Genomic DNA, 19,260 nt, shown 5'->3' with positions numbered 1-19,260 from the left:
ATGCCTGAAGGGTTGTTGGAGCCTGTTTAGTGAAGGAATAGGAGGTAGACGATAACTAGTGCCATGATGATGAATGGGAGAACGAAGTGGAGGATGAAGAACTGGGGGAGGGTGCTTTATCTACTGAAAATCCCCCTCAAATTCATTCTACTAAAGGGGTGCCAATGTAGGGGATGGCCGACAAAAGATTTGTGATCACAGTAGTCCCTCAGAATGGTATTTGGTCTCAGGGGAGTATGTATTCTACAGCAGCTTAGGAGGAGAATTACTCCAATGTTTCATGTTTCTTTGTTCAGGTAGGATCCATAGTAAATACCGCTGCCCACCGGAAGGAATAAGCATATGAAAAATATTGAGGCTCCGTTGGCATGGAGATTGCAGATTAGTCAGCCATGGTTGCCATCGCAGCAGATGTGGGCTACTGAGGAGAAGGTAGTTAGGGTGTCAGAGGTATAGTAGTATAATGGTGAGAAACAGGCCTGTTAGGATTTAGATAACTAGACAGATTCCCAGTAAGGATCCAAATTTCATCAGGCAGAAATGTTGGAAGGTGTGGGAGGTCATTGAATGAGTGGTTAATGAATTTTATGAGTGGATGTGTTTTATGTGGGTTGGTCATTAGATTTTGTAGTTGAATTACAACAATGGTTTTTCATGCCACAGGTTATGTTTAGAGTCCATACTAAAATTATTATGGAAATGATAGTAATTTTCTTGTTGTCTTTGTTATTGATTTTTGGGTTTGTTGCTTTTGCTTCTAAACCTTCTCCTGTCTATAGGGTTTGTCTTGTAGCTAGTGGGGGTTTAGGCTGTGCAATTGTTGTAAGTCTGAATGATACTTTTTTATGTTTAATTGTTTTTAAATTTATTTGGGTGATATGTTAGTGGTATTTGGTTATACTGTGGCTATGGCTACTGAGGAGTATCTGGAGAGTTGAGTGGGGAAGTCGGTGGCTTTTGGCATGTTGCTGCTTACGTTGTTGATAGAAGTTATTTAGTATATGATGTCGGCTGAGCTCAAGGTTGTGATGGCTGTTGAGTTGTTTGATTTGCTGGGTGATTATTGTGTAGGTCAGGATTGAAATGGGGTATCTCTGTTGTATGGTTCAATTTTATTTATTACTATTCTGGTTGTCTTGGAAGTTGTTCAAGGTTTGTAATTACATGATTAATAGGAATAGTGCTATAGAGACTATAAAGGATAAGAAATATGTTTTAATAAGTCCTTTTTGGGTAGAAGTAGAGGTAGATGATATGGAACTGTGAAAGTTGGCCTGGCCTTTGGTGCCTGTTTTTTCATATCAGCTTAGATCAGTAAGTATGGGAGCGATGTGTTGATGTATTTATAGATTTGCTGCCTAGGTTGCTTGCTGATAAGGTGATAGGGAGAAGTGTGAGTAGACCCCCTATTTTATGAATATCTTGTTCATCGTTAAGGCTGTGGATTATAGAGTTGGAAAATAGGAAGAGTATTGCTTTAAAGAAGGCGTGTGTACAAATTTGGAGGAATGCTAGATGTGGTTGATTAAGGCCAAGTGTGACCATTATTAGGCTGAGCTGGTTGGATGTGGAAAAAGCTACGATTTTTTTTATTAGAGCTTTTTATTTATAAGATGAATGCATGGGTAATTTTTCAGCATTGACAATTGCAAAACCTTTTGTTCCTCCTTCCCCCCACCCCTCCCCCAGATGGCAGGTTGACCAATACATGTTAAATATGTTAAAGTATAAATTAAATACAATATATGTATACATGTCCAAACAGTTATTTTGCTGTACAAAAAAAAATCAGACTTTGAAATAATGTACAATTAACCTGTGAAGGAAATCAAAAATGCAGGCAGACAAAAGTAGAGAGATTGGGAATTCTGTGTAGAGGTTTGTACTCATTTTCCTGAGCTCTTTCCCTGGGTGTAGCTGGTTCAATTCATAACTTCTTTATTGGAACTGATTTGCTTCATCTCATTGTTGAATTTAGTCATGTCCATCAGAATTGATGATCATATAGTATTGTTGTTGAAGTATATAATGATCTCCTGATCCTGCTCATTTCACTCAGCATCAGTTTATGTAAGTCTCTCCAGGCCTCTTTGTATTCATCCTGCTGGTCATTTCTTACAGAACAATAATATTCCATAATATTCATATACCACAATTTACCCAACCATTCTCCCATTGACGGGCATCCACATAGTTTCCAGTTTCTGGCCACTACAAAGAGGGCTGCCACAAACATTCTTGCACATGCAGGTTCCTTTCCCTTCTTTAAAATCTCTTTGGGTATAAGCCCAGTAGCTACAGTTTTTTATGTCATTTTGTGTAATAGCACAGATGGCAGTGAATAAGGTTGTAATGCTTCCTAAAGAGAGTATAATGGTTTAGGGAAGTTTGGTTAGTCTCTATTTGGGGGCTAAAGTGGATTAAGAGGAAGATACCTCCTACTACCATTGTTCTAGAGCAGAGTAGGCTGAGATAGGTGTTGGTCCTTCCTTCTATGGCCAAATGTAGTCATGGGTGGAAGTCGAATTGGGCTGATTTACCAGTTGCAGTAATGATAAGCCCCAGCAATGCTAGGGTGCAGGTTTATTATGAAGATGTGTTGGATGTCTCAGGAATCATACCATTGTTAGTATAAAGCCAATGTCACGGATTAGGTTATAAAGGACGTCCTGCAGAGCGGCAGTGTTTGCCTTGGTTCATTCGAATCATCATCTGATGAGTATAAAATGATATGATTCCTACACCTTCTCATGGGATGAAAAGTTGGAATAAGTAGTTTGCAGAAACAAGAATGATTATAGTAAATAGGAATGTGATTTAAAGAAGCGGTGGATGTTAGGGTCTGTGTGAATGTATCATGCTGAGAATTTCTAGGATAGACCATGTGACTTACAGTGTGATAGAGATGAAGATGATAGAGAAGTAATCTAGTCTGAAGCTTATGGTTAGATTAAAGGTGTTTACTGAGAATCATTGTCAGTTGGTGATTGTGGCTTCTTGTCCTGAGGAGATGAAGAGGGTGAATGGAAGGAGGCTGGTAAAGAAGGCGAGTTTAATTGTGTTTTTACATAGAGTGGGGAAGTTGTTAGTTTTATGTGGGAAAATAATGCTATAGATTAGAGGAAATTGTCTTGACAATTCCAAAGGATTCTATTTGAAAAAAATGTTATCCACCTTCATAGAGAGAACTGATAAACTCTGCAGACTGAAGTATGTTGTTTTTCACTTTATTTTTCTTGCTTTTTTTTTTGCAACATATCAAAGAAATAGTTTGCATGTCATCACAATTATAATGGGCATCTCATTGCTTGCCTTTTCAATGGGCGGGAAGAGACTGGAGGAAGAAAGAGAATTTGGAACACACATTTTAAAAATGAATGTTAAAAAATAATTTGATTGCAGAGTATCAATCAAGAAAATTTCCACACCAGCAATAAAACCATAGAACCCAATAAAAATTAAATAAACACAATAACAAAAATTATAGTCACTAAAATTATTGTCTCCATATTTCAAGGGAGAATATTAACTTTATATTCTGAGAACTCACAGAATTCTGTTGTGTCTCTATTCCATTTTACTTGCACCTGAAACACCCTCATCAGGCATCCAGAAGGCCTGGGTGGAGTATCCAAGATAAAAATTCTTTAGGAGATTCTGTCTTAAATTTTAATTTATTTTTAATTTATAAGAAAAAACAAGCACTTTCATAATGTAATTTAATAAAAAAAGATGAATACACATGAAATTGAAAATCTATTATGTAAACTTATTATTTCTTTTAAATATAAAATAATTATGTACATCTCTTTTTTTCTTGCCCCCCCCTTCTTCACTCCCTAAGGATGGGTAGTCATAAATATGTATGTGTGTGTGTGTATGTGTGTATAAACTATATTTAAAATTATTTTTCATATACTTGTTTTTCAGTTCTTCCTCTGGATACAGATAGCAACTTTCTTCATATGTCCTTTAAAATTAATTTGGGTGCTTATAATAATCAAAATGATTTGATAAAGGTGGAAATAAGTTTAGAAGAATTGCACACATTTAACCTATATTGGATTGTTGTCTAGGGGAAGGAAGAGAGGAGGAGGGAGGGGGAAAAATTTGGAGCACAATATTGAAAACTATCTTTGTATTTTTTTAAAAGCTATTATATATATGTATATATATATATATATATATATATATATAAATGTTTTATTTTCCAGTAAGACACTTCTTCCTTAGTGATCAAACAAAAAATTTGCCAAGTATCAATTTATATTATATATATATATATATATATATATATATATATATATATATATATATATAATGCAAATTTCAAACAAAAAATTACTATGCACCATTGCAGCTATGCCACCCCTCTCAAATTATAAATGAAGCTATTGAACACTGAAAATGCTATTTAAAGCTAAAATTGATATAAGAACTGGCCCATGAAAAGGAGTTTTCAAACAGTTTGTACTGTTCACATTATGCAGAATTTCAGTATCATCCATAATGCATATTAACTTAAAACAATGGGAGTAGAAGGAGAAAAAAGAGCAATGCTTGAAAATGTGGCCTGGAATACTTATTGTAAGAGATGAGAGGTAGTGGGGAGGGAGTATCTCTCCTCTAGTGTGCACATCCCCTTTAGGAGAAATCATATAGTTGCACCACAATTCTTTGTAAATGAAAAAAAAGAAGAGCAACTGCTCAGGATAAAAGCTGTTATTATTATTTTTTAAATCCTACCTCTACTATTTATGAATTGTGTGACTCAAGGTGAGTCATTAATCCCCAAAGATCTTTAAAAGTCCCTGGAACTCATTTACTAAGTAATTGGTTGAGTCATAATCTGCATTGGGGGAGGGAATCCCAAGACCAAGAGTTCCAAAATTCTGGATTTTCATATTTATATAATTTTAGACAAAATAAGTTAATGTCCATAATATTTTGGGGGCAACTAATTATGTAGTTCAGTGAATTTCTCTAAAATGTAAAATTCCATCAAAAAATTAAAAAAAATAATCAAAATGGCTTAATCACTCAAAGTTGTTCTTAAAGCAATGTAGCTGTTCCTGTATACAGTGTTCTCTTTCTTGGTTCTGTTCACTTTGTTCTTCATTATTTCCTGTAAGTCTATCAATGTTTTTCTAAGATCAAGCTCATCATTTCTTATAATACAGTAGTATTCCACTACAATCATATATCACAACTTAGCAATTTCCAGTTTTTTTGTCACCACAAAGAGAGCATCTATAAATATTTTAAAATATATGTGTTCTTTTCCCTTTTTAAAAAAAATAACCTTTAAAGAATGCCTAGTAATAGTATTGCTGGATCAAAAGTTATAGGCATTTTAATAACTCTTTGGGCATAATTCCAGATTGCTTTTCAAAATGGTTGGATCAGTTCACAAGTCCACCAACAATGAATGTCTCCCAAATTTTCCATATCCTCTACAACATTTGTTGCTTCCACTTCATTTTAGCCAATTATGTATGTATAAAATAATATCTCAAGGTTATTTTAATTTGCATTTCTCTAATAAATAATGATTTAGGACTTCTGGCCAAGATGGCGGCATGGAGGCAGACAGCTGCTTGAGCTCTGTGTTTTCTCTCAGGACTTACTTCATGACAAGCCTCAGAATTAATGCTTGACCGGAAAAGAAATCCACAAATAATCACCAATAGAAGACATCCTTGAAATTCGCCAAAAAAGATCTGTGTTTGCTCAGGGGAGGGTGGAACGGACTGGGTGCAGACCAAGGGCAGGCAGCCAGAGCCAGACAGGCAGCTCACACAGCCCGGACCAGAGCAGGGAGGGGTGTGATCTCTTCCGTTTCTGCAAAAAGACTTTTGCCCCAATGTGGATGTTCCGTCTTGGCAGCAAGCCAGGAGCAGCAGAGAAGGTGTAAACAGTGGAAGTAAAGAATAAAACCCCTGAAAGCTGCCATCTCTCCAGACCAGCCACACCCATCCCCACCCGAAGTGACTCAGGGCATTCTTAGAGCCACAGAGCCTAGACACAGCACAGCCATCGCTGTCCTGTTAGTGTCTTGCTACTGCCTCACACAGTCTGTAGAAGAAGCCTGGAAACACTGTATAGCCCCATCCCCCCAAAAAAACTAGACCAATTGTTTCTCTTATCAATTTGCTTTCTTCAATTCCCACTCTGACAAAATGAACAAAAAATTTAAAAGGGCTCTAACCATTGACAGCTTCAGTATGGAGAGAGCGCAGACTTCAAATACTGAGGAGACTATCTCCAGAGGAATCTCCTAAGGGGAATATGATCTGCTCCTCAAAACAAAAGCATCTCATGGAGGAAATCAAAAAGGCTCTCACAAGAGAGCTAGAAGAGAAATGGGGAAAGGAAAGGGAAGCTTGGCAAGAGAGCCTTTATCCAGAGAGGATAAAGAGATCAAATCATTGAGAAATAAAATTACTGAATTAGAAAAGGTAAACAACTCCAAGGAAAACAGGATTAGTGAGCTGGAAAAAGAAAACAGCTCTCTAAAAAATAAAATGGATGAAATGGGAAAAAATTCCATAGAAGATAAAAACTCAATTGGACAATTACAAAAAGATATAAAAAAAAAGTGAGTGAAGAAAACACATCATTGAAAATTTGAATGGAACAAGTAGAAATGACTCAAGGAGAAACTAAGAAGTAGTCAAGCAAACCCAGAAAAATGAAACAATTGAGAAAAGAATGTCAAGTACCTTATTGGAAAGACAACAGACCTGGAAAACAGATCCAGGAGAGACAATCTGAAAATAATCAGACTTCCTGAAAAATGTGAGGAAAAAAAGAGCCTGGACACTATTTTCCAGGAAATTATCAAAGAGAACTGCCCAGACGTTTTGGAAACAGAGGGTAAAATAGACATTGAAAAAATTCATAATTTATAAGAAATCAAGCCATTATCCAATTGATAAATGGTCAAAGGATATGAACAGACAATTTTCAGATGATGAAATTGAAACTATTTCCACTCATATGAAAGAATGTTCCAAATCACTATTGATCAGAGAAATGCAAATTAAGACAATTCTGAGATACCACTGCACACCTGTCAGATTGGCTAAGATGACAGGAACAAATAATGATGAATGTTGGAGGGGATGTGGAAAAACTGGGACACTGATGCATTGTTGGTGGAGTTGTGAAAGAATCCAACCATTCTGGAGAGCAATCTGGAATTATCCCCCAAAAGTTCTCAAACTGTGCATACCCTTTGATCCAGCAATCCTACTACTGGGCTTATATCCCAAGGAAATACTAAAGAAGGGAAAGGGACCTGTATGTGCCAAAATGTTTGTGGCAGACCTTTTTGGTAGTGGATAGAAACTGGAAAATGAATGGATGCCCATCAATTGGAGAATGGTTGGGTAAATTATGGTATATGAATATTATGGAATATTCTATTGTTCTGTAAGAAATGACCAGCAGGATGAATACAGAGAGGCTTGGAGAGACTTACATCAACTGATGCTGAGTGAAATGAGCACAACTAGGAGATCATTATACACTTCAACAATGACACTGTATGAGGATGTATTCTGATAGAAGTGGATATCTTCAACATAGAGAAAAGCTAATCCCATTCCAATTGATCAATGATGGACAGAATCAGCTATATCCAGAAAAGGAACACTGGGAAATGAGTGTAAACTGTTAGCATTTTTTGTTTTTCTCCCCAGGTTATTTTTACCTTCTGAATCCAATTCTTCCTTTGCAACAACAACAACAACAACAACCAAATTCGGTTCTGCACATATATATTGTACCTAGGATATACTATAATATATTTAATATATATGGGAATGCCTGCCATCTAAGGGAGGAGGTGGAGGGAAGTAGGGGAAAATTCAGAACAGAAGGGAGTACAAGGGATAATGTTGTAAAAATGTTATAATTATAAAATTAATAATAAATAAATGATGATTTACAGTGTTTGTTTTTTTTTTAATTGTTTCAATTTCTTCATTGGAAAACTGCCTGCTCATATCTTTTGACCATTTATTAACTGAGGAATGATTCTTATTCTTATTAATGTTACAAAATTCTTTATGTATCTGATATATAAGACATTTATCTCAGCAACTGTCTATAAAATTTCCCCCCCAGTTTTGTTTTCCTTCTGATCTGTGCTATATTTGTGCTATTTGTACAAAAATTTTTAAGTTTATATTGTCTTAAGAGTAATCAGAAAGCAAACTAAATGTGCAACTATGTTGCCTTTTTTCAATTAAATCTGCTCTAAAGTTGTTTTTTCCCACTCAAACATCCCTATGATGTAATATAAAGAAAGCACTAATAGAAAAGGCTGCTGATGCAAGGGAACTCAAAAGTGAAAGTGAATTCTGTATGGGGATGAGATAGAGCAAAAATTTAATTTTGGCTCAGAAAGATTGTACCATTACTTTCAGGGAAGGAAATGCAGCTTTTCAAAAACAATTTAAGGAAATATGTTTCTGAGATTACTGAATCAAGAGGACTTCGTGACAGACTGTATATGCAAGATAAAAAAAGAGTGAAGAATCCAGGTTAATATGAAGATTGTGACTTTGAATTTTCTCTGTTATGCTATACCCCTGTATATACCGACAGTATATTTTTTTGGTAGGTCAGTTCTGCCAGTTTTTCTGTTTAGGGAAAAAACTCAGGCCAATCATGCCTTCTTCTTCTCCAGACTTTTCTCCTCAGTCTTCAGACTTTTCCTCCCATACCTTCCTCACTTTTCAGCTCCCTTTACAATGTAAGTAAGCTAAGAGGAACTGCCTTCGTTTTTACTTAGACTTACATTCCCAACACTTAGCACAGTGTCCAGCACATAGTAATTGTTTAACATACATTTGTTGACTTGACTTCAGGTCCTCAACATGGGTAAGGAAGTTTGGGTGGGGGGCTAGATAGACAATGAGTTGTCTTTTTAAAATGCTGACTTTGAAATGGCTATGGAGCATCTCGTACAAAATATGAAATAGGCAGTTGATGGAACTTAGGAAAGCACCTAAGCTTGGAGATGTATAAGAGCTGAGAGTTACTGGAATATAAATGATAATTAAAGAGTGTTTGAAGACATCTACCTTGGGGGAGTGATATTGCTGATAATGTAAAAAAGGAGCAATTAATTAGTCAAGTAATTAGGTATGGAACCAAGATAGATCAGTGTCACAAAAATACACAGGGGAGAAAATACCCAGTAGGAAAGTTTGATTGGCAATATCAAATTATGTAGTAAAGTCAAGAAGACTAAAAATTGAGAAAAATGATCATCAAATTTGTGAATAAAGTGATCATTAGGAGAGATTTTTAGACCATGTGATCAGCAAGATAATAGACTTTAAACATTTTCTCTAATCCACAAAGTTCCCCAAAATAAGAATTATTCACAAAGGCAACATAATTGCAGCTCTCTTTATAAACTAAGATATGAAGAGCCGCCCCCTCCAAAGAAGTAAGAATTTAGTTAGTGGGCTGATTTCTAATCCCTGATAAACTCACTCATTGTCCCCTTTCCTAATCCCTACACTCTGCACAAACCCATGGGTTTATGCTCTAGGATCCACTCAGCAAATTCCTTGCTACTATTGTAGTGTCTGCAGCAAATGCGAACCCTTTCTCCCTTTTCTCATCTGAACAAGCAATATTCCTTTACTTCCTTTCTGTTGGAGGTAAAGCTATAGGAAAGTGGAAGTATGCTTTGCTTGAAAAGACAACCTGCTACTTTGCAAGTGTTCAAGATTATTTGCTCTCTTGGGGAGGGGAGAAATAAGAAAGGGAGGGAGAAAATTTTGGAACATGAAGTCTTACAAAAAGAAATGTTGAAACCTATCTTTACATGTGTTTGCAAAATAAAATACTATTGAAAATTTAAAAAAAATAACAAAATTGAAAGAGAGAAAGAAAGAAAGAAAAAAAGAAAGAAAAAAAAAGAAAAAGAAAAAGAAAGAAAAGAAAGGAGAAAACTACTTGTATTTCAAAAAAATAAAATACTATTGAGGGGGGAAAAAAATAAGTGCCTTCCTAACAAATACTCTGTTAAAAAAGGCAGGGAAAGAGTTATAGAGTTCCCTTTCTAGAGAAGAAAATAGGTTTCAAAAGCTAATGAGAGTTGTACTGTCACATTTGAGCCAAACTAAGGACACATGTCCTTGGAATTCCCAGTGCAGTAAATAGAAAAGGCAAGGTTTTATTGCAGTTATATGAATACTTCCTTGAGGATTAAAAATAGCTCAGGAAGGCCAGTTTTCTAGTTCATTTGGTTTTGCTCAGCAATCTTGTCACTTGGCCAGAAGGTAAGAACTTGCTGTTCTCTGTGTTTTTTCCTCACTTTCTGATTCGGTTTCCTTTTCATTTATTGCCTCACCTTGTTGTTATCCTCAGCTTATATTGTTATGTCACAGTCTCTTTGAGCTGTTCTACCTCAGTTTCCCTGCACTAGATTCCCTTATTGTCCTGGCTGAGTTTCCCTGAATTGTTCTATCTCAGTTTCCTTAACTGTTCTGCCTCAGTCCCTTAAGTTGTAAAAAAAAAAAAAACTGAGGACCATTTGCTCTAAGGTTATAAATTGTCAATGGGAGATGAGGAACAGATCAGACTTTCTGGCTCCTAGCTCCTTCTGCCCTCAAGAATTTATGACACTGCCCCTCTAAAATATTCCAAAAGATAAGACTATCTTGGATACTTCACTGGCGTCTTTACTTCTGTTTATTCGAACTTCCTGACTCTGGCTTTTAGTAAGAATTTACAGCCTCCCCCCACCTGACAAAACCAAGCAGCTCTAACTTTTCCCGCTCTTCTTCTTTTCTTTGTCTGAAAAGCTATAAAAGGGTTTATCATTCTCCCATTCATTACTGGATACTTTGAGACGAGAGTCCTGAATAGTCAATTAAACTCTCCAATTAATAAAATATTAAAAACTCTCTAATCTCTATCTTGCCTCAGTTTCTCCGGCATTACATTTTGGAGGTCCCAGTGAGATAATAGAGACTGAGGATGGGATTAGAGATCAGAGATTAGAGACCTCTTGGTCATCAAGGCCCGGGGCGGCTCAGAATCTGAGTCTATTCCTAGAAAAATCAGCCCTCTGGATTTCTCCAGAGTCTCCGGGAAAAGAAGCAGCTCTTCAGCCGTGGACACGCCTTCATATCAATTGATTGATTCAGCTCTTGGGAGAATAAGTTTTGTGTCGTTTAGACACCTGGCCTGCCGTTCTGTCTGGTTATGCTATAGCATCTGTAAGCTCAGAATAATAATATGCCAATGGGCATCAAAATTCTGAGTAGGGTATCTTTCTGGGATGCTGGAAGATATCCTTTGGGTTGTTTTCTGTCTTCTATGTTGTTACTGTTGTGACTGCAGTCTCTGTGAGTTTTGTTCTGTGTTCAGTGTAATGTTTGTTCCATGTTCTATGTGATTTGTCTGTTTTATTAATGTAAGAGCTCTTTTAAGTTTTAGGAACTGTTGATCTTTTTAAGTTTTAAGTTGTAAGTTTTAAGAACTGTGATTGAGAAATTTGGTAATTGGATATAAGGGACAGAAAGGTTAGACTATTCTGTCAGAAACAGCAGGTTTAAAGATAGTAGGAGTTTTTCCTCTGGTGATATAGCCTTATATCTGTTAACTCAGCCACCTTATCATGGAAAACTCTGCTTCAAAAACAATAACTCCACTTGAATGTCTTCTTAGTCATTTTTCTGAGACATTTAAACATCATGATTATGGAATATTGTGAAAAAAGACTAAACTGAAACTGTTTTGCCAAAAGAAGTGGCCTTCTTTTGGGGTAGGATGGCCCCCTGAAGGCTTTGATAGGGAAAGAGCTTGGGTGGTGTACCAAATAGTCACAAGCGAACCTGGCTATCCGGTTCAGTACCCCTATATTGATGTTTGGCTGCAAGTTGTCTCTTACCCCCCTTCCTGGCTAAGGGCTGTGGCCATGACAAATGGTATTTGAGTTTTGATCACACAGTCCCTGAGGACAGACAAGGAAAATTGCAAACTGCCAGCAGCTCAAATAAAAATGGAGAAAAAAGTCCTACAGGATTCTCCAGAAGACCCCTTAGATAATCCCCTTCCCCCACCTTATTTGAGTCTAGGTCTGTATTCCCCTTTGCCTGAAAATCCTGACCCTGGCCTTTCACCACCTGGGCCTTTATCTCCTTCTCTTTTTCTGCCGCTGTCTTCCCCTGCCTCTGTTTCTTCTCCTGCCTCCGTTTCTTTTCCTGCCGGCACACTGGGCCTTGGTATGGCCAGTACAGAAGTGCTGACTCCTGCCCCTTTGCCGACTCCCTCCCCCATTTCTCCGCTCTCTGCAGCCTCTATCTCTCTCGCCTTCCTGTACTAGAGGTGGAGTTGAATACAATGCTTCGGGATCTGTCCAGCCAACCCTGGTTCTCCCCAAACCTGTTCTACCTCTAAGGGAGATGAGAGAGGCAGAAGGAGTTCCATTCTTAAAAGCGTTTCTTTTCTCTCTCAAACTCTGGGACTGATTTTTTTAATTTGTTAACCTGTTATGTATATGAGATTTGTGGAGTTTTGAGTTAAATGTTTTGAAGGACAAAGGAAAGAGGAAAGTTTTTTTAATGGAAGGATGGAAAGAAAAAAAAAAAGAGAGAGAGAATTATTTTGAATGGGGGAAAGGTGACCATATGGAATACTTTTCTATCTTCTCCTCCTCCCCGCCCAAAAGGTGTTTCCTACTGGTTTTTTTTTTTTTCAAACGGTGATTTAAAGAGAAAGACTCAAGTTTATGTTAATTGATTGAATATTTGATTCTTGATACAAAATGGGTTTTATTGTTTGAGGAATATGGTCATAAATGTGATCTATACTAAAAGTTTAATTGCTATTTTAAGAAAGAGTATATTGGGTCATCCTGAGATTATTTAAAGAGCCTCAAAAATAATAGTTTTTCTTTGTCCTTTTGAAAAGGTTTCTGTTAAGGACAATATGCAATTTGGGTTATTTTTCTATGTATTGGGTATTTTAAAAGCAAACTGATAATTGTTTAAGTTGTGAACTTATTGAGACAAAATTAAAAGGGAGGCCAGGAAAGCTGGGACCTGGAGGAGGATCTGTAGAAGAGCATCATGCTCAGATTGAAGCCAGTTTTCCCTCTGAAAGACCTTCCTGGAACCCCAACTCCCAGCAGGGTCGTACTGGGCTCTCTGCTTATCACAGATACCTTCTCCAGGGTCTTAAAGCTGCAGCTAGAAAGCCTCTTAACATGATCAAGATTCTGAAATTACTTAGGGTGCAGAAGAATCCCTGGGAGCATTTTTAGAAAGGTATGAAGCTTACCGAACTTATAGCACAATTGACCCAGAAGCTCCCGAGAACTATAGATCTGTGAATATTGCATTTGTTAGTCAATCTGCTCCAGACACATGCAGAAAATTACAGAAGCAGGAGGGAGTTGAGGGCATGAATATATCTCAATTAGTCAAGATAGCTATGAAAGTCTTTAATACTTGAGACACACCAGCTAAGACAACAGGTAAAGAGTGCGCCAAGGCAGTAGTGGCAGCCATGAGAGAAACAAACAATTTCCCTGGGAATATTTCCCAGCCCCGTGGGTGGCAGTCATTTGGCTCAGACCAGTGTGCCTATTGTAAGAAAACAGGGCACTGGAAGAGAGAATGCCCAAACCGAAATCGTCCCAGGGATGTCCTTCCTTGCTCTAGAAGGGACAGACTGAGGCGGCCCGAGAACATAGGGTATGCTTACAAATTGGGGATCAGCCTGTTGAGTTCCTGGAGAATACTGGAGCTACATACTCTGCTTTAACAAAACCTTTGGGTCCAGTATCTCCAAAATCTACCTCTATACAAGGGGCTACTTGTAAAATTGTTTCTTATCCCTGGACTACTGAGCGCACAGTCCATCTAGGACATGGCACAGTAACCCACTCGTTCCTGGTTATGCCAGACTGCCCATACCATTGCTTGGTAGGGACTTGCTTCGAAAACTTCAGGCAACTATCTCTTTTTCTGAAGACCAGGCTTCTCTAACCTTAAAACCCCCTAGTCTGAAACATCTTCTTTTTACCCTGCCTCTCCAATTTGAACATATCTTAGTGGCTTCCCCTGCTGCGTCACCCTGTCCTGCTCACTCCCCTCTTCTTTCTCAGCTGCAAGCTGATTTCCCTCAGGTGTGGGCAGAAAATAACTCTCCAGCTCTGGCTGCTCATCATGTACCGGTGGTGGTGCAGCTTTTAGCTACTGCCTCTCCTATTTCTGTTAAACAGTATTCTATGTCTAGGGAAGCCCTCCTAGATATTTCTGTTCACATTAACCAATTGAGAGAAGCTGGTATCTTAGTAACCTGTAAGTCTCCTTGGAATACCCCTTTGCTTCCAGTTAAGAAACCTGGGTCTTCAGACTATCGCCCTGTTCAGGATCTTAGGGAAGTTAACAAAAGGGTTGAAACTATTCACCCCACTGTTCCGAATCCGTATACCCTACTCAGCTTGTTACCTCCCACACATACCGTATATACTGTTTTAGATCTAAAGGATGCTTTCTTTTCCATACCCCTTGCGCCTGTCAGTCAACCTCTCTTTGCTTTTCAATGGATAGATCCCCAAGGGGAATTCTCAGGTCAGCTTACTTGGACTCGACTGCCTCAGGGCTTTAAAAATTCTCTTACACTGTTTGGAGAAGCTCTCCATCTGAACCTCCAGCCCTTCCGCAAGGAGCCTTCCTATTGCTCTCTGGTCCAATATGTAGAAGACCTTCTCCTTGCAACCCCTGATGAGTCTCTTTGCTTGAGGGCAACCCGTGCCCTTTTCCAACTCCTTCAATGCTTAGGTTACAGGGTCTCTGCTAAAAAGGCTCAACTCTGTCTTCTTGAAATGTCTTATTTGGGGTATATTCTCAAGTCTGGTCACCAGTCCCTGTCTTCTGAACGTATTCAGGCTATCCTATCTATTCCAGTCTCCACTACTAAGAAAAAGGTTCGGGAATTTTTGGGAACAGCTGGATATTGTTGCCTATGGATTCCTTCTTTTGCTGAGATAGCAAAACCTCTTTATTCTGTCACAGCTGGACAGGCTCCCCTTGTGTGGGGCTCTGTGGAACAAGCTGCCTTTGATTGTCTCAGGACCGCCCTTACCAAGGCCCCTGCCCTAGCTCTTCCTGATATCACAAAGCCTTTTCATCTTTTTGTAGCGGAAGCTAGAGGTGTCCCTAAGGGTGTTTTGACTCAAACTCTTGGGCCCTGGTGACGGCCTGTTGCGTATCTCTCTAAGTGTTTGGATTCGGGAGCAGCTGGGTGGCCCTCCTGTCTTACGGCCATAGCAGCGACTGCCCTCCTGGTAAAGGAAGCTGACAAGCTTTTCTTGGGCCAGTCTCTTTCTGTCTCCACACCTCACTCGTTGAGGCTCTGCTCAGGTCTGCCCCTGACAGGTGGCTCTCTAACACTTGCATTGCTCACAATCAGGCCCTGCTTCTCGACCATCCCCACCTCACTTTCTCTAAATCATCTGCCCTGAACCCTGCTACCTTGCTCCCAGATCCTAATTCTGACCCGGTCCCCTTGCATGATTGCTTCCAGCTCCTTGAGGAATCTCAGTCAGCAAGGCCTGACCTTTCTGACGTCCCATTGAAAAACCCTGACCTGATTCTTTTTATTGATGGGAGCAGTTTTGTTGTGGGGGACACCCGTGTTTTGGGGGCAGCAGTGGTGGACTATCCTTCTTTCTCTACCCTTTGGTCTTCTTCCCTCCCTTCCGGATCATCTACCCAGAAAGCGGAAGTCGTGGCTTTAACTCAAGCCTTGTGCATAGCAAAAGGAAAATCAGCTAATATCTATACTGACAGCCACTTATGCCTTTGCAACAGCTCATGTCCATGCTTCTCTTTACAAAGAAAGGGGCATGTTGACATCCACTGGGAGAGAAATCAAGAATAAGGCAGAGATACTTTCCCTGCTCGATTCTATCTGGTTACCCTTCTCTGTTTCTATTATTCATTGTTCAGCTCACCAATCTGGTGAGACAGTGGAAGCAGTGGGGAATCGGGCTGCGGATGCAGCAGCTCGCCAAGCCGCCATCTCCTCCCCCACCTCTTCCTTGCTTTTAGCAATCACTCCTCTTCCTCCAGTACCTGCCTACTCCCCATCAGAGAATATTTTCACTTCTCAGAGGGGAGGTCAGAGGGAGGGAGCTTGGTGGTACATAGAGGACAAGATTTTTATTCCACAAGCATTAAGTAGAATGCTGGTGAAGGATTTGCATTATTTCACTCATTTGGGTGAAAAGAAAATGCATCAGTTATTGAGCAGATATTATATAAAGGATGTTAGCCAATTGATCAGAAGTTACATTCATAGATGTAACACTTGCGCTAGAGTAAATATGCAAAGAATTAAGGAAGCCCTATGGGAATCAGGCTTAAGGGACAGTCCCTGGGGAAAGATGGGAAGTAGATTATACTGAGGTACAGCCGTCAACAGCTGGGTACAAATACCTGTTAGTTTTTGTGGATACTTTTTCAGGTTGGACAGAAGCCTTCCCTACTCGAAATGAAACAGCTCTCATAGTGGTCAAAAAGATACTAAATGAGTTACTGCCCCGCTTTGGTCTTCCAGTGGCCATAGGGTCTGATAACGGGCCTGCCTTTGTTGCCAAAATATCACAAGGCATAAGCAAGGCCCTAGACATTGATTGGAAGCTCCACTGTGCTTACCGACCTCAGAGCTCTGGGCAAGTAGAGAGAATGAATAGAACACTAAAGGAGTACCTTACCAAGTTTGTCTTAGAGACTCAGAGCTCTTGGGTTTTGCTCCTGCCATTTCCACTACTGAGGAGTAGATGCACTCCCAACAGACTGGGTTTAACTTCGTTTGAAATTCTGTTTGGAAGGCCACCTCCTATTTTACCCTTGGTCAGGGAACTTCTCCCTTATCAAGTTTCACAGGCCCTGCAGAAAACCCAGAAGGACATCTCACACCTTTTAGGAGAAGCCCTTCCAATTCCCCTCTCTGAACCAGCGCATCCATTCCAGCCTGGTGATGAAGTCCTGATAAAAAAAATTTTCTATCTCCGGCCTGGAACTCAGGTGGAAAGGACCTTATACTGTGATTCTGTTTAAGTTGAATCAATCCCTGCCTGAATTCACTACAGCCGAATGAAATCCGCAGTCACCACGGAGTGGAAAACAGAGATTGGTGATGACCCCTTGAAACTGAGACTGATCCGTTCCTGCAGTCCCCCAAAGACACTGGGTGGGAAACCCTGGGAAGATTAATTATTGTATTTACTCTGTTATTTTATGAGTGCCCTAAATTGTCTGTATATCCTCCCCTAAGGGCTCCTTTCCCCTTTCACTGGTTCTACAGTCTGGAAGTGCTATTATGGGATTTTTCTTAATTCTCTTCCTCCTTCCTTTGTTTTCCAAAGCTCTGGGGAACCCACACGCCCCAAAGCCCGTGTGGACAATGACCTTTAGAGAACTCGAAGGAGGTCCTTTCTTTTCTGCCACCTACTACTCAGGCTCAGAACCCTCGATGACAGTAGATCCCTCCCTGGCGTCCTGCTTCTACTTCAGGGCTCTTATAGACCCCCGCTCCGACTTTGCCCTGGTGTTGGATGGTGCTCACCCCCAGGAGATGACTTTAGGATGACCATCCAAACCTTCTCAGTCTAACTGTACCTTGCATCTTTTCTACTCTGGTCCGCCTCATCCATTCCCAAGTGGAGTCGATCAAAATTATGGTGCTAAGACCTCCTGGTATCAAGAGGAAGGTGTTCAAAGATTTGAACATTTAGGAGAGAGAGTGTGGAATGTTATGTCACAGTCTCCTTGAGCTGTTCTACCTCAGTTTCCCTGCACTAGTTTCCCTCATTGTCCTGACTGAGTTTCCCTGAATTGTTCTATCTCAGTTTCCTTAACTGTTCTGCCTCAGTCCCTTAAGTTGTAAAACTCCCCTGGTTCATTAAGACTGAAGACCATTTGCTCTAAGGTTATAAATTGTCAATGGGAGATGAGGAGCAGATCAGACTTTCTGGCTCCTAGCTCCTTCTGCCCCCAAGAATTTATGACACTGTCCCTCTAAAATATTCCAAAAGATAAGACTATCTTGGATACTTCACTGGCGTCTTTACTTCTGTTTATTCGAACTTCCTGACTCTGGCTTTTAGTAAGAATTTACAGCCTTCCCCCATCCTGACAGAACCAAGCAGCTCTAACTTTTCCCACTCTTCTACTTTTCTTTGTATGAAAAGCTATAAAAGGGTTTATCATTCTCCCATTCATTACTGGATACTTTGAGATGAGAGTCCTGTCCAGTCAATTAAACTCTCCAATTAATAAAATATTAAAAACTCTCTAATCTCTATCTTGCCTCAGTTTCTCCGGCATTACAATTTCTTACTTTGGGAGTGGCTAATTGTGTAAATCCATGTTTTCTTTTTATTGATTCTCTAAAACCGTAGAGGAAACTTTCATGTGTGAGAGAGAAATGGATGGGCATTTGTGAAGGTTAAATTGGAGAAAGTCTACTTGAATTGGTGGGTTGAAACCCACAGGAACATCAATGGGTGGTCAGAGTGGCGGTTATCTCCTTCAAAAGAATGTAAGAATGTAAGCTTCTTGGAGGCAGGGACAGGGTTTTGTGTTGTGGGTGAGGTGATCTAAGATTTGAAAATAATCTTTTTTTCATTGTCCCTAGCTTTCCACTGTTAAACCTCCATCAATACATTCATGTTCTTGCACCACATCTTCTCTTATGACTCAAGATAAGGGAAGGGTGAGGCGCCATATCGTGTTTGACCAGACTTTACTCCCTCTCCAGATCTCCTCATTTTTTAGTTCTTTTCTGTTGTTGCTGGAGAAAATTCCCTCCTAAGCTCTGAAGCCCAGCCAATGTGAAGGAAGAATCAGAGAATGGGTAAGGAATCTGCTTTAAGATCTATATAAACTTTATAAGAGCTGATCACCTTTGCACTACCTTGCTGACACTGTTTCATGAGAAAGCAATAAATTCCTTTTTGTCTCTCTTAAGACAAGTCTCTGATTAATTAGAAGGGAGGGACAGTGATCCTTACCATACACATCTGATGTTTAATTTTACTTTTTGTTGCTTTACTTTTAGGTAATGACCAGAAACTACTATAGAATCTGTAGGAAACCACACATATTCAAAATCTGGGAAATAGGAAAGAAACAAATCAGAAGTAGATTTTTGAAAGGGCAGAAATGATAAAACCTATATTAGCCAATCACATAATAAAAAATGAAAACTCATAAG

The 19,260-nt window shown here is 39.3% G+C and overlaps 1 protein-coding gene across 1 annotated transcript; it reads left to right on the top strand.

The window, feature by feature from the left end:
• Window positions 1-1,004: 1,004 nt before the first annotated feature.
• Window positions 1,005-17,634, top strand: LOC141550791 (uncharacterized). The gene is given in 7 exon segments (XM_074281787.1): window positions 1,005-1,067; window positions 14,141-15,380; window positions 15,383-15,834; window positions 15,836-16,160; window positions 16,507-16,714; window positions 17,135-17,235; window positions 17,411-17,634. Coding segments are annotated over 7 exon segments (2,613 nt in total).
• Window positions 17,635-19,260: the final 1,626 nt, after the last annotated feature.

The sequence above is a fragment of the Sminthopsis crassicaudata genome, chromosome 1, assembly GCF_048593235.1.
Source record: "Sminthopsis crassicaudata isolate SCR6 chromosome 1, ASM4859323v1, whole genome shotgun sequence".
In the NCBI taxonomy this organism is placed as follows: domain Eukaryota; kingdom Metazoa; phylum Chordata; class Mammalia; order Dasyuromorphia; family Dasyuridae; genus Sminthopsis; species Sminthopsis crassicaudata.
This window is presented reverse-complemented; position numbering and strand designations above follow the sequence as displayed.